Here is a 16,414-nt window from a genome sequence, read left to right on the forward strand (position 1 = left end):
CTGTGGTTTCAGTGCATTACACATGACAGCTAGAGACTGAGTATGAACGAATGTGACCTTTGTTGTCTTTTCCTAGCGCTACCTCGCGTACATGCGGGGGGAGGGAGGTGTCATTTCATGTGTGGCGGGGTGGCGGCGGGAATGGATGAAGGCAGCATGTATGAATATGTACATGTGTATATATGTATATGTCTTTGTATGTATATGTATGTATACATTGAAATGTATAGGTATGTAAAGATGCGTGTGCGGGTGTTTATGTATATACATGTGTATGTGGGTGGGTTGGGCCATTCTTTCGTCTGTTTCCTTGCGCTACCTCGCTAATGTGGGAGACAGCAACAAAGTATAATAAATAAATTAATTAATAAATTTGTACTACCATAACCTTATTAAGGTATAATCATGAGACAAAGACATTAATTATGGTATTGAATTTTGTTATTCATATTATAAACCCCACCCCACCCCACCCGGCCCCCTTCTCCGGGAGACAGCGACAAAGTATAAAAAAAAAAAAAAAAAAAAAAAAAAAAAAAAAAAAAAAAAATATTATAAACCAGTCTAATACAGAGGAAATGAGTGATATACAGTAATTTATGTTCTTGTTGCCCAAGCTTTACCTCAGATATCTACCAATATCTGTCAGTCAACTCAAGGTATCTATTGTAAGGGAATTCTTGAGAGATGTTGGTGATGAATGAAGTTTGGGTGACAGAAGTGTGATATCGTGTTTAGGGGAGAAGGGCAATGTGGACGTACTAGCTTTATGAGTTAGTTGAAGCTTTTGTTGATATTAGGTGAGAAGTGGAGGGTCATTGTAGAGTATGTCTAAATGGCCTCTTGTTTCTCAGAAGTGTTCAGTGTTTTGTGTGGGAGTGAAGTGTTCAGTGTCAGATTGTTGGAGATGTTAGCTGGATTAAGTTGTGAGAGGCTGCATGGGAATCTATTAGGTGTTTAAGTGGGAGTGATGATAGCTGTTCTCTAGAGGGAGGGTATTTTTTATGGGTCTAGGATTGATTAAGAGTATGACACAATTTATTGCTGAGTCCAAGATGTTTGAACTTAAGGTTGAAGATATTATCTGGTCGAGTGGCTTTGGAAGTTTTGGTAATCTTTATTATGGAGTTGATAAACCAGTTGGGTGAATGAGGATGGAGCTTCAGTGATAATTCCCAATTTGGATATTCTAGTATTACAGTATCCTGCTGGTTTTTAATGTGGGATTGTGGCTGAATAACCCACTATGAAACTGTGATTTATTTTGTTAACAGTGTGTTGTTGGGTATGGGGATGGTTGTTTTAGAAGGTCTGAAGAAATCATGCTTTTGTGCCATACACATAAAGTGCAAAGGCATTACAAAAGATGCTACGAATGAAAAGTACCGGAAAAGTTTGAACATGGAATATCGCTGACAGATAGACAAATGGGAATGTGCTTCAATAAATGTCATATCTCTGCAGTTTTTTAAAAGTACACAAGTGATAAAAGGCAATAGGTATTAAAACTGATCTCAGATAATGTTATAAACAGCACAACTGCTTTAGTAGGGCCACAATAGCAATATCACCACCAACGTGAATTTCATTCATCCAGGCTTGGACCTCAGAGCTGCAATGGCCCACCTCACAGCTGTTATCCATCCATCAGATAGTGCCCCATCTCCTGCACTTGTCTTCATGACAGTCATCAGATCATGTTCTCCTACCTCATGCTTCTCATCACACCTGAAGTCCTCACATTTTCCCCCGAGTCACTTAAAGCCTCCACACTTTCCTCACCAAACTATTTAATAGGTGTCACATTTCACTTATCCCACTGAGTCCTCAAACTTCTCTCATCCAGCCAGATGGCATATGGTTGGATAATGTAAAGGATGTGATAGAGAAGGTTTGTGGTGGTGCTGGCAATAATGCACTTTTTATATGTCGTGTGTATAACAACTCAGTCATCCATGTTCCTCTACAACTCCAGTCAATCATCCACCACACTCCCATTCCAGGTTTCACTGTCACCTGGGGCTGTACAGTGATTTGGCCCCCCTGCAACATCTGATCCATAGATGTTGATGTTTTCTTCATTGCATGTCCTGGCCCCCTCATATAGCAAAAGTAAAGCCCTCATAACTACAGTCTGGCAGGTAAGATCGATTTGTATTCTCAACCACTTTTTCCAGTATAATAGATTAGAAGTCCTGGGACATGGTAGATAACAAGGGAAGATATTAAGAGCTTCTGTAAAAATATTGCCAGCTTTTATATCATTTTAGAAACAAGATCAGTAGAATTATGATTTCAGAAGTATAGACTAGGATTGGCATGAGGAATAGCTTCCTAACTAATTCACTCACTCTCAATAACTGATTCGTTTACCTTTGTTTATACTAGGAAGTTGAGTTTATAAAATATTGGCAAAATTTTTACATGCACCATTCCTCTCTTCAAGTGGTCATGATAAATATTAAGTCATACAGTCTGTGTAAATACACTACAATTTTTTTTCCATAAATTGAAACATTTACATTGGAAGAAAATTATAAGAGTGATATCTCTGAATCTTGACGACACATAAAGAATAGAGATTTCATTAACAAATATATAATTCCAGGATAGACTTTTTTAACAGTAACAAGGAAATTAAGGGTTGTGGTTTCTTGCTCTTAGTTAAGGCCAAGCCTGTGCAGGAAAATATTAGAGCAGTTAATGATATCTCCGTTTCATGGAAATGAAGACAGGCTTCAAAAGAAAATAACTGTTATTAGCTTACAAATGCCCCATACAGGCACTAGAGGTAGATTATAAGACTATAACCAGTTAGCAGAAAGTTGCAGTGGACACAAGTCTATCATAAAGGGAGATTTTAACATCTAGAATGGAGAGAATACCTTTCCATCAACTCAACATGGGCATTGTTTAAACTTGCTTGATAGTGCTTAGATACATTTTATTGATAAACATAGTCACAGACAGACAGGGGAAACTCCTTCAGTCGATGGATGACTATGTGGAAGGGGAACAAAACATATCAGGAGCCTTCTTTAAATGGGTTGAGGTGACTAGGGAGATGGTACAAGGTTTATATTCTACATTAGTGCAATACCGAATATGTATCTCAAGATTGGTCACCTCACTTAAAGAAGCAACCCAAAATGATAGGGAAGGTTCTGGGCAAGGCAGGACTCAGTACCAGAGTTAAGGCAGCTGAGTTAGGTTACAGTGAGAGGTTGGCAACCATAAGTTTACTCTGTGGAAGAAAAGAGTAAGGGATGTGTAGACTCCTACTACCATTAAGTTAGTAACCTATCAAACGATTTGGACAGTGAACTGTTCATCGAAAAATGCAAAGAAAGTGCAGCTAGAAGCCATAGACTAAAAACTAAGCAAACAACATGTAAAAAGAAAAATGTAAGGAATTATCTTCAGTTTTAGTCATGGGGAGGAAAAAACTGTGATGAAGTTGTACAATGTGATAAAATGAGATTTAGAAAGTTGATAACAATACAGGTGCCCCACGAGTGTAGAATTCCCTCCCCATACTATTCAAGTAGGTAATCACACAAACGTAATTGTTTAAGGAGAAACAAGACAAACATGCACATAGAAATCAGATACGATCAAAAGATTTTCCTGCTTTCTAAACGCAATACTCGTATACCCATACGCATATACATTCCTCATACATACGGACATACCAGTGACATAAATTAAAACGAATAGATAAGTTATTTGTATGATGAAAGAATTTTAATATAGTGAATTTCTCATCTTGATGAGAATCATTATCACTGACAAAATTATCAGTATCCTAATGATGTTTCTGTTGGTGTTTTTGTTGTTGATGTGGTTATCATTGTTTTTCCGTTATTATTATTATTTTTATTATTATTATTATTATTATTATTATTATTATTATTATTATTATTATTATTTGCCAATCAGTAATATTTGCTAAAAAAAAAAAAAGCTGTTTCTTTCCCCATCTGGAATTGGGATCATGTTGATTGACTGTGAATTAAGTTTTCAATGCTGGACCAGTCATCGTATAACAGCGTTCTGCCTTCCCTCCCTCCCTCCCTCCAAGCCCAAACTAGTAATGCTACGCTGCGGTAACTCAACCCCTGTCGTAACATTAGGGCCTCCACCCCCAAACACTGTCAGTCCAAAGCTAAGGGTCGCCAGGTCAGAGCTACCTCGTCGGGACTACCTGTATATTGTAATGTTTCCTTAGAGTTACTACAACACTAATGTCACGTACCAGAGTGAATGTAAATGGATTCAGATAACAGTCATTCACACGATGGTGTCTGGATTATACCAATTATACAAGATTATTAAGTATCACTTTCCCCATTAATCACAAAAACTATCCATAATTAATCACAATACCACTTTCAACTATTGCTAAACAATTGCTTCTGAACACAATCTCCATTCGTGAAACAATGTTTAACGCAATAGATATGATGACGGTTCTTTTGGGCCTCATAGTCGTACGGTTAAAGTGCTCCCACTGTATTTCATTCTCGTAGTACTTGAGGAAAATGTTTACATGGACTTCTTTACAAACTGATTAGTTTGTAATACCATCGCTCTTGATCCTGTAGAAACGTCCCCGTACGCTCTATACGATGAGTGTAGGGCCCCTATCGCTGATGAGGCCCTCTAGTTCCGATCATTATACGACAACCTTTAGGAAGCAGGAAATGCTGTTCCAGACACCTTAATTTTTTCAGGGCTTGACCCCCCACCCCCAAGAGTTCTTGAGTTAGGGGAGGGTGAAGAGTGGAGGGGTCCCCAAGAAGCTAAGGCCGACTCTACTATCTTCACTACTTGTCCTAAATACCCTAATACTAGAATGTACCATGCATATCTCTGAATCCAGAAGTCTCGGCCAGGTTTATACAACTATATAGGTACTGCTGGCAGTTTAATTTCCGTAGAAATGGCAGTCATATTTAATGCAAAGTGTGTGGCCAAGGATACGAGTATACCATAGAACGCATTTTCTTTGAGAAAGCTGAACCTATGAGAGGTATTTTAACTTATTAAAATAACCTGAAACTTTGGATATATTCTCTTTGCCGCTATACAGTGAGTGAAATGCTGCGAACTCTTTGCAAAAGATGGCGAGGCTTAGACTTTCCTAATGAAAGGAGAGCCACATGTTTCGAGCTATTACTGGTTGGCAGTACCTGATGTAGGCTTCCTAGGAGGCCGAGTTAAACTGGCAAGGAAGAGATGCTGAAGGTAAATGTGAGTATGAGCAAGGTTTTTGCTTTTTGTATTTGATAGTCACCATGTAATAGCAAATTGCATGGAAAGAAATTTAATGGTTCGTGAATTGAGGTTTCTGAGAAAGCTTGAGATATTTAATACGAAAACCAGTTGCTTCATGGACTAGGATAAATGTGGATTTGAGTGGATAGTGTATGTTCGTATAATGAAGTACTCTTTTGGTACATGAGACCTTGTTTTTTTATGTTCGAATTTGTTAGAATTAGAAGTATTAGAGCTGGATACCATGCGTAATCCATTTAGAATAGGGGTAATTTTTGTAAATAGACGACTTATGGCAGATGAGAGGACGGTGAATATGTCCATATGGATGAAGGTAACCGGGTAAGTAGACCGCAAAAGGTGAACAGATTCAATAAGTAAAACGAAATAGTTCATGTGAGGAGATATAATGGAGACTTACTTTGTGTGTCGTGGTGATGTGAATGGAGGCTTTTTGTATGTAGTAGTGGTATGCATGTATGCATAGTGGCGTGTTGTGCGTGGTGGTGGAAACGTAAGTGGTAGTGTGTTGTGTGTTACGATGGAGGTATGAATGATGGCTTGTGTGCGGTAGTGGATGGTGAAATGTTGAATGTGGTGGTGGAGATATGAATAATGGCGTGTGTAGTAGTGTAGATGTGAATGGCAGCGTGTTGTGGTGGTGAATGGTGCGTTAAGTATGGTGGTGGGAGTACGAATGATGATGTATTGCGTTAGAGAAGGGGTGTGAATGGAGGCGTTAGTCTCTCTAGATAAAGCAACTCAAGAGCCATAAATGAAATATAGAGTCCATGCTCACCTTGGGTTTAAGATGAGAATGTCTGAGAGTGACATGAGAAGCTTTATACATTGGACCCGACTCATGTAAACAGGAATGTGCGTAATGATGGAAACATCAGAAAGAGCTTGTTAATTGCCGGAATCAACAATTAAAGTTTAGACGAAGGAGCTTACATGATAGTTTTACGTGGCGCCAGTCGTTAGTGAGGACGAATCCTTGGTATTACCGAGGGGTATGGTAGAGGTATAAATTCGTAAAATAATTGAATAAGCATGTGATAGGCAAGAGTCGGACCCCAGGACAATGACGACAGTGCGGTTTGAGGATAACTGGTGCCAGGCGAATCCCGCCCCCGACACCCGAGCCAGACCGCCCCCACCACACTCGTGTCATGGGCCGTGCTGGTCACCTGTATGTCGCTAGTCCTGCCGCCACCAGCAACTCAGCACCATCGTCTCCTTCTGCCGTCTCATTGCATGAAGCAGCAACAGTTGACGCCATATTTCCTAGACTCCTAATTTTTCGACAATAAGCCTGCAGAGTAAGTGGAGACGGGGAGTATGAAGACTCTGATGGTGGCGTGGCTGCTGCTGGTGGCGGTAGCGGCTTCTGGAGTCCTTGCAGGTAGGTACACCATACACTTCGCTCCTCGCTTATGTAGCCCACTTCATACTTAAATTTGAATCAGTGTAAGAAAACTGAAGGAAAATTACAAATGGTGATAGACAAACAGCAAACTTTTTAATGTAGGTCCTCTATTTTGTAGACGATGCTCAGTATATACCTTTAAGCTTCATATTAATTCGTCATGAGTTCATCTTAGACATTCTCCTTCACTTTCATTTTAGTTTACCATTTTTCGTACAATTAAGTATAGTTGTGTTTACTTTTGGGGGCTATGTGTATATATGTGCTTGCTTGTCAATATATGTGCCTGGTTTTTTTTTTTATATTTTTGCTTGTCATTGTCTTCCTTTTCGTATTTTGAAGATGTGTGGGTATCTTTGTGAGTGTAATCGCGATTTCTGGATTTCCTTTGAACCACCATATGATTTCTTTTCCGAACAGTAAACCCGTATTTGCTTGATGTATCTTTAACCAGTTCCATCGTTGTCTGGTATATGTATGTTTGTTTTCCAGTGTCCGGTACGGAACTATGAGTGAACAATGATACATCTGTTAGGGACATGGTCTGTTTACCTTATAGGGCAGTATTATATAGCAAGTGGATATTGTTCCAATAAGAGTCTCAGGAAATTTTTCTCCATAACGTTTCGGTTAGTGTAGGTAACGTTAGTTACAGATAAATATCCCGATTGCTTTATTCGTCTTTTTACCGACTGGTGTACAACCCCAAAGGACAGCATCAACCACTTATGCCATATATTGGGTTCTGCTTTAAGGTTTGTTTATCGTTCGCCCCGGGGATGAAGTATTTGAAATAGTCAGTATTAGATGCTATGTTATAGTCTTCAACTTTCTTAATTTTGGCCTTAAAGATCAAGGTTACGGGACAGGCCATCATATTAAGAGTTGTACTGTCGTGCACCATTTGAATATGAGCACCATATTTCCATCATTTGCACTTCATTTTTATTAGTTATTATTATTATTATTATTATTATCATCATTGATACTATTATTATTATTATAGAAGGCCATAGTGTAGGAACTTAAGCATAGATAGGTTGAAGCATGACTGATTGTTGGTGGGTCATGTTGGGAACAGATGAGACGGACTGGACTAAGATAGAAGAACTGCGTAAGAAGCTACTGGAGAACTACGACAGAAACGCCTTACCCCAGCGTGACGTCAATGGCACCACCACCGTCCACATATCTATATTTCCCTCGGGCATGTGGATCGAGGAGGAGAAGCAGATATTCACCCTGAATGCCTGGATGGAACTGGTAAGTACAACCTTTGGCTTTATGTTGAAATTTTGGTGCCTTATAGTTTTGTTATAGAACAGTTGTTAGAAATGTGTTCCTCACGAAAGTTGTCTGATAATTCAGTTTAGCTAGATTGAAAACGCCTTGTGATTTAACGGGTCGAAAGGCCGTCTTACCAGGGAAAGACAGATGACAAATGTAGAGTTAGCCAAAGCGTTGCAGAAAACATGATACAAAACTAGAGACTGTGGCCAGAATTACCGTTTTTCAGCTGACGCATGATTGTTTCTTACGGTTGCTGAGGGGAACCTTGGGTATTTGTATTTGTGTACGGTTTGTGCATACGTGATCATAGACTGTCAGTAGTCTTGTGGGGACGCGGGACATATTATTATACCTAAATGATTCATCACATTAATGTTTCTTGTGACACGATAAAGATGTTAATGCAATCAAAGGGACTAGCCGGCTAGGGATTCCAGTCTTTGATATTAGTGCAGTGCTATATTATCAGGAGTAATATTTATGGAGTCTTGGTGCTCCAGTGGGCAAAGAAGTATTCCCGACTGTTGTGTCCTCAGGTATGGCACGACCCACGACTCACCTGGGACTACAAGGACTACGGCAACCTGAAGCGGATGCACATGGGCTCTGATGATGTGTGGCTGCCCGAGATCTACCTTTATAATAAGTGATTCAGTGCTTTTTATGATGCTTAATCTCGAATGTTGATAGGTCTCCGAACCAAGAGATGCATATCAAATTGTGGGTAACTTTGATATCAATTTGCATAATGATTGATAGCTACCGGCATTGAGGAAGCTATATTGAAGAACGTGAGAATTTGAGTTAGGTGTGATAACTGCATGCATGACAGGCTTCATATTTTGAGAAGGCAGTGGTACTGTCACGGCCTTATAGTATGTTTAGAGGGAGGCGGCAGTTATGTTGAGACTAACATTGTTTGTGTTGTTTGGCGGCAGCGCCTACCCTACCGAAGTGGAACATTACGGGGACGTGAACATCTTGGTGAAGCCGGACGGTACCGTCGCCTGGTTCCCCCCGGTTACCTTTAAAGCCGAGTGCCCCCTTGACATCACCCATTGGCCGTATGACACCCAGTATTGCCACCTGTTCATCGGGACCTGGACCCACCACGGGTGGGAGATCAATATAGAACTTCTTTCCAATGACACTACGGTAGGTGTTCAGGATTGTAAGTTGTTGAGAGACTAACATAATCACAAGCAGATGAACATAGACTGTAGTTTATTGTAAAACACTGCTTTGCTCGATTTTTGTAAACTTGTCAGTTCTTGGTGATGATTCAGGTTTTCATTGATTGTTTCCTTATATTTTCGTTTTCTTTGAAACCATGGTTTTTCAGGAGGTACTTGTCGATAACTGACACTCCGTTGAATATGTTTGTAAGGGAATTGTAATGAAGACAAGAAAGTTAAACTGTGATGACACGTTCGTGTTGTGCTGGTGTTGCACAGTAGTTGGTAAAATAATACACAGGCGCGTATGTTTGTCAGCGCTTGCTCTTTTCTAAACGATATGCCAGACTAGGATATGCATTTTAAATTCTCTAATATACCTTTAACGTTAGTGCCTGCAGGAATTGCCACATACGATATCTGCATTCAGAAAAACCTTTAGGATGTCAGATGTTGAGACGATAATAGATATCATCTTCCAGATGAACAAGAATATGATCATGAAGTCTACGCACCCTTGGCAGTTCGTGGGGGGCTACCTATATCGGTATGTGATGTACTACGCTTGTTGCCCTGAGCCGTATATTGTAATCCACAGCGTTATCATCCTCAGCAGGGCTTCCCCTAACTTCTCCTACACCGTCGTGATCCCTGCTGTTGGTAAGTGGCTCTAGTGGGTAAGTGTAGGTGCTGTACACTCACCCACTTATGGTAGGGACTGTTCCCTCACCCACCTACGGTAGGTGCTATACTCTCACCTACCTATGGTAGGTACTATTCCCTCGCCCACCTATGGTAAGTACTGTACTCTTACCCACCCATGATAGATGCAGTACTCTCGCCCACCTATAGTTGGAAGTCACCCGCCCATGGTGCGCAATATAATGTTCAGCATGTATTTGCATTAAGCTCGTTGTATTTCACCATGTTTGTGAATTTAGATGGAATTTTGACAGACTGTGTATGTTGATTTCCGGCAGTGATTTCGCTCCTGACGCTGCTGCAGTTTGTGTTGCCTCTGCGAGAGCCTCGTCGACTGCTCCTGGGGTGTACTTGCCTCCTCCTGACCCTCTTGGTCCTCCTGTATCTAGCCACCGCCATCCCGCCCTTGGCCACCTCGCTTCCCATCATCGGTAAGTTGCTTAAGGCGTCTGTCGAGAGACTGGATGCAGCGTACATGGTATGGTGTTAACAACACCTGTTTCCTTCAGGCCATGGTTTTCACAGGGATTTGAACTCTTATCTTTGTTTCTTTTTAGAGCATAGAAATATCTCCAAAGCCTTCAGTTCTTAATCTTGATATCAGTTGAATAAACCCTAGTTCATGGGGCACTGACAAAATAAACTCATTGCCTTAACATGACACTAAATCCCAGTTCTTGAGCAGGAAACAATAACAAAATATATCCCAGTTCCTGAGGATAACACTCACAAAATTAATCCCAGTTTTTGAGCATAACGCTAACAAAACATACTTCAGTGCTTGAGCATGATTGATAAAGTAGTCCTACTTCTTGAGCAAGACACTAATGTGTTATTAGGTCTCCACACCTTTGAAAGTACCCGTCACCATGTCTTAAGTTCTTCAGTATCAGACACGCTGATAGAGTGAATGAACTTTAGATTTACGAAGTTTTTCCCATCTCCGGAAAGAGGGGCACTGACCCATCTCACCCTCCCGGCAGTGAAGTTCTACGGGCAGACGTTGGTCGTGGTGTTGGTGAGCGTCGGGATATGCGCGACCGTCCTGCGCCTGACGGATGGCCGACACCCGGCCGCCACCACGTCCCCGCCAGTGGCATTGAAGACCCTCCTTACAGGACGACTCAGCACCTTCTTGTTCCTCCAGCGGTACACCGAGAAGGTACGGGTATTATGCGTTTCCTGGTGTTCATCATACACTGTCCACACACACGGACACACCAATCTTCTTTTCCTCACACTCACTTTGTACATGACTATACTGCCCGTTCATACCCTCCATCTTCTTTCCATACGACCAGACGCCATGTACCGGATCTCGCCTTTTCTCCTTATTAAAGAAAAAAGAAAATGTCGGCATGTCTGCTAAGTCTAACAACACTCACCCACGCATACGTCTACGGATCACGCCATAACTCCATTTGTTCTAGTACACGGTCATTTGTTCTACTCAATCTTTCCCGTTCCATCCACGCATCCACCTCTTATGGACCACACGTCCATTTCTCTCCCACATGTTTTGAGAACACCTACACTAGTTATCCACGTATCCACTAGTTCTTTCCACACTCAGACGTGTTCTGCCCGCATTTCCACCTACTTTTTCAGCACATGCTGTCCTCAAGGACCCAAATAGGAAATGTGAACCTACTTACCTGCTCTACGTGTACGTGCACTTATTTTGTCCTCAGTCTGACCTTTTGCGTCGACTCGACCATAATCTTAGTATATCCACTTGCTCTGTTTACACTTACGCGTTATGTGACTAGTCAGTTATATCCACATGTTTAATTCAGATTATCAGATGTCAACCACGTGTACCTATCTGTCCAAACAAAATTTATATTTGTAGATTTATTATTATTATTATTATTATTATTATTGATATAATTATATTTATTAGTATTAGTGTTATACAACTGTAGGAATGATTTTATGGAGCTCCTGCAGTATCGATGGTGCACTTTGCGAAGGAACAGGGAAGCGATGCACTCCTTTGGAGCGAGAAGGTCCGTGACGACACTGCATATCACTGTTATTGACGACGATACACCTCGCCGAAGGTGATTTTCCGCTCGCGGTGTTACCACTTTCATGCGGAGTCCGGTCACCATACTCATCGATGCTGTATTCATACATCTGTATGTGTTATCACAACGAATGTTCTATTCATATCTCCTTATGGTCTCTCCTTGCAGTTGTTTTGTCAACCTTAATTGCATGTTTCATCAGGACATGTAACTGTTTCCGTCCAGTAATCGAAAACTTATATCGCTCACATCTATCTGGTTTATAAATTTGTTCATTCAACTGTTCTTACGATACTTCTGAGTTTCATTCTTTCATCCACCTGCTGACATAGCACACGATGGAATAGATGCTAACTTATGAGGAGCGAGCCGTTGACAATTTTCAAAGCTTGATTATAGTGTTGTTCAGTTGTTCACTAGAAGGGAAGTATGAGCAACAATATATTCTTTTTTCACATTAATTTCACATAAAACTTAAGTGATGATTATCGTAGAGTTTGAATGTAGTTTTCTTGGTTTAGAGTGAAAGGAGGAAATGCTCTGGTGTGGCATGCTTGCTTTGACGATTCTTTAAAAGAAATCCATATAAGATTAGGTCTAAGCTTTGTAGCCTTTTTTGCCTTAAGACTTTCTAGCTTAAGTAATTTGTCTTAGTAGAGAAGCTGCGCTTTTTTTTATATATATATATATATATATATATAAACGTAGCTGAAATTGTTAAAATTGATTTACTGTCTTGCTGTTTCATTATTTCAAAGCCAAGCCAGGCTAATTTGAGTAAAAAAAAAAAAGAAATCCACGTAAGTTCTCACAACTCTACCGAAGAAACGTTAAAGAGAAATTGCTGTGATCGCCGTCAGCACCCAATTGAGATCCGAGATAGTTGGAGTTTCCAGGATTAGGTGTCTGTTGCCTATGGTGACAAAGTGATTTATGGCCATTATTTATTACAGAGGGAAGATTCAAGTATATGACTGCTTTTTACAATGTTAAACTATTGTAAATAATTTATTTACATCTCACTTCAGTTTACATTTATAGATTTCATCTTAATGTCTTGCATTGGCAAATCATGAGGGGTTGAAGGTAAATGTGATCCAAGAAACAGCAAAACATCTATCATGTACAGAGCGAGTGTATGATGTTTGCATTATTCCTAGCACCTGAAGAAAGCGATGACTATATTATGGTTGGATTTTGTCTGACGTTGACTGCCTTTTTTACCCTGGCAGTTGATAATTCGAAAGCCCAGCCATCCACTCAGCAAATCGTTACTATTTACGCACTTCTCAAGCTGAGTGCTTCTGTCTTGCAGGTTTTGACTCCATTACAAACACTTAAGTCGATTAAAAGGAGTTTCTCCTGAAACATCAAAATAAGTTTGTATTGAAAGAGGACTTTTTTTTTTTAACAAGAACATCATTTTAGATACTAATTTTGTTGGGTTAGCATCAGGAACATCATTTTAGATGATAATTCTGCTGGATTAGCAGGGCTTACCTTGTTTCTTGATAATGCTCGTCACTTTTCATGAGATAATTAGACTGATATGGCCTGCATGCACGGTTGAATTGCCTTTATCTGATTTCAACAAATGTTTGGTAATGTGTGGTGATGTTGGTCTAGGTTGGTCTGAGCGGGGGAGGTGAGGAGGACGGGGAGGTCCTGGAGGACGCTCGTCCCGTCACCTACGTCCACGAGTGGTTACTGGTGGCCGCCGCCGTAGACCGCATCGCCAGCGTCACTTTCGTCTCCACCTTTGTCATCACGTTCATCGCCCACATTGCCCAAGTCTAGCCATCCCATCCAATTCCTCCGAAAAAAGAATAAGTGATGGATAATGTCATAACTGAAACTTAAGTTTGCAAATTATTACAATCATTGCAATATTTGTACTGATGAGATATTTCTCTTCCATCTTTCCAATTGTAAGTTTATGACTTCCTCTTTCGTCTCTAACAGTGGAGGGTGGTGTACTCAAAGAGATGAATTCACACACATCCATAGCAGGAAAGCCTTATACCTCAGTTTCACTAACTTGAAATAAGCATTCATTAATGTGGCCAAGGTAGCTCAGTGTCAATAAAGTTTGTCATTTTATTTTTAATGTTATTTTTGTGATGTCAAGATTTTTTCAAGACGGTTTGAGCTACTGTACATGGGTAAAAAGTGTTCCCTTGTGGTTTGGACAATGTTGAACCATTAGACCTACCAAGAAAAGTGTATGTATGTATGTGCATAAGTTACAAGAGGGATTAGATATAACGTTTTTGGATGGATGAAGCGGTAGGTTTGAGTCATACACATTACCGTGAATTATGGGTCATGGTGTTACTCAGGATCATTCCTAAGGGCCCTTGTAGCCCAAGGCTGCGCTTTTTCCAGTAGCAGGGAAACTTAGACTTCTTTAGAGAGAAGAGCTTTAAAGAAACTATATTTCCAATGATACAGCCTTGCCGAAGTGACTTCATCCTTTTGTAATGTTGGTCAGAAATTATTATTTGGATTTTATTTTACATCAAATTATAAACCATTTATCGATACAGATTCTGAAATTCAGGTTATTTTATGCTGTATTCGTCTGCAATTAGTCTGACTGGCCGACTGTATGATTTGACTAGAAGTTGAATGAAGAAAGTTGCAGTAGAAATAATACCTGAAAATATTAGAACTTGTGTGGAAGTGGAGACGACAGTCATGCGCTGACCTCTGCTTGGTGCGAATAAAAAAAAGACTACAATGAAGGATGCTGCTTTTTTTTTTTTTTTTTTAAGATATGCCATGTCTGGACCTGTAACAGGACATTGTCAACAGACGGCCCAACGTGAACTTTAACTCATTAATCTATTTGCTTACAAGGACAATACTTTCTGCACTTCAAGCAACAACCTTTGTCTCTCGTCAAACACTTCGTGCTTATTTAAGGCACATTCTGTTATCAGATAAGGAGAAAATCCTTGAGAGACATGGCGAGAACCCAGACTCGGCCTGTAGTGGCTAGAGCATAATATACTTTTGTAATACAACTGTAGTTATTTGTTCGTCCTTACGGTATGTGATTAGTTATTCAAAAGCTCACATCATAGGAAAAAAAATAATGATAGTTGTTGAATGTAATGGCGTTCAGAAAATCAATATAAGACTGGACAAAGAATGACAAATTTTGTCAACATATCTGCAAGTTAATGACGAGCAGCTTGTGTATGACAGTACTACCAGCTCAAGTTGGAGGGACTAAAATTAGTACGTGTGAAGCTTCAAGAAAGATGAATGTACTTTCTTAGAGAAAAAAAAAAGCGTATTTACAATTTCATGGGAACGTTGATCACTGTTGTGATGGTTGGTGGTTCAATAAAGCGGTTCCTGTCTCGTTGAGTAGTTCAGTATAAGAGAAGTTCCTTTTGTCTACTGGTTTAATTGGGGACGCCCTAATTGGTGGGTGGTCAGACTGATTTTCGACAGAGGCTTCCAATTACTGGACGGTTTTGTACAAAGGCCCTCTCTGGCTCAGTGAATCAGTCCCAGGGCCCTTGTTTTGCTTTGTACATAATTTTCGGGGCCCTATGTTTCTAGGCAAATCAGTTTCTGGGCCCCCCTTCCGTGCTGAGTAAACGAGTTTCAAGGGCCCAATGTTAAGTAGGCACTTCAGTATGGGGGCCCCAGTTACTTGTCCAATTAAAGATGAAGGTTCCCATGTTGCACTTCATTATTTGGTATTGATTACTATAATTAACTTTTTGTTGATTATTTTACTGCATCTTGTATGACCAACTTGCATTCATTGCTGTTGAACAGCATTTTGTACAGTGATATGTTTCAAAGACCTTTGTCAGCTTCCCTTTATTGAATCTTATCTTTTAAGCTCCTGTTGGTGCATGTAAAAGTGAGAATAAAAATGAGGATTAAGTGTTTAGATTATAAGTGGGGATTTGAAGTAAGGTTTCTGTTTTCCAAACTATCTTGTGACTACAAGGGTAGGAGGGAATAACGGGGGTCGATGCTTTAGCACCCTCCCTAGTACTGTACCAAAGTCAGTACAATTTCCTTTGCATCAGAAGAATGCCATTATCACTGTATTATTGAATTTGTTTTAACTTTGATTAACGGAATTCAAAATGTACTTCACCTACATCTATTTGTGTCTAATAAACTCTATAATATTTCTGTAAATTGACTGTGAACCTGATGTTTGTAATCGTAATTTGAATATATAATGATTAAGATTCTTGTTGTCATTGCTATACTGCGGACGAGTTTACGTACAAACAAAGTCACTCTTCAGGTATACTTTGTTACAGCTACAAGTTCTGAGTGTGAGCAAGGAGGGTGTTTTTAAGGGTAGACACGCGTTAGATGGCAATAAACAAATTTTCGAAAAATGGAAGTTGAATAATTTGCAAAGCTAAATGAATGCTCTTTTTTTTTTTCGTCTTCTTTGTGTGTGTTCATATTTTCTTGGGCATGGGCCACCTAGCCCCAGGTTTATAAATCCACGTTCCTTTGTTATGAAT

General features: G+C 40.0%; 1 protein-coding gene across 2 annotated transcripts; it reads left to right on the top strand.

Annotated features, from left to right (window-relative positions):
- The first annotated feature begins 5,298 nt into the window (after nucleotides 1-5,298).
- LOC139765180 (neuronal acetylcholine receptor subunit alpha-6-like) lies at nucleotides 5,299-16,065 on the top strand. Of its 2 annotated transcripts, none has more exons than XM_071692454.1 (8): nucleotides 5,299-6,682; nucleotides 7,788-7,969; nucleotides 8,533-8,642; nucleotides 8,935-9,151; nucleotides 9,654-9,831; nucleotides 10,152-10,304; nucleotides 10,857-11,035; nucleotides 11,824-12,337. In XM_071692454.1, exons 1-8 carry the CDS (start codon nucleotides 6,619-6,621, stop codon nucleotides 11,938-11,940), a joined length of 1,200 nt encoding a protein of 399 aa, XP_071548555.1. In that variant the 5' UTR covers nucleotides 5,299-6,618; the 3' UTR covers nucleotides 11,941-12,337. The 2 variants fall into 2 exon arrangements, with proteins under 2 accessions (XP_071548555.1, XP_071548554.1); XM_071692453.1 differs by lacking the exon at nucleotides 11,824-12,337 and adding an exon at nucleotides 13,530-16,065 and having other exon boundaries at nucleotides 5,318-6,682.
- Nucleotides 16,066-16,414: the final 349 nt, after the last annotated feature.

Source organism: Panulirus ornatus, chromosome 53, assembly GCF_036320965.1.
Source record: "Panulirus ornatus isolate Po-2019 chromosome 53, ASM3632096v1, whole genome shotgun sequence".
NCBI lineage: Eukaryota > Metazoa > Arthropoda > Malacostraca > Decapoda > Palinuridae > Panulirus > Panulirus ornatus.

Excerpts from the sequence above, each read along its gene's own strand:
- LOC139765180 (XM_071692453.1), top strand. The coding sequence starts at position 6,619 with ATGAAGACTCTGATGGTGGCGTGGCTGCTGCTGGTGGCGGTAGCGGCT. Across the intron at positions 10,305-10,856 it reads CACCTCGCTTCCCATCATCG|TGAAGTTCTACGGGCAGACG; the intron begins GTAAGTTGCTTA and ends CCCTCCCGGCAG. Across the intron at positions 11,036-13,529 it reads TCCAGCGGTACACCGAGAAG|GTTGGTCTGAGCGGGGGAGG; the intron begins GTACGGGTATTA and ends ATGTTGGTCTAG.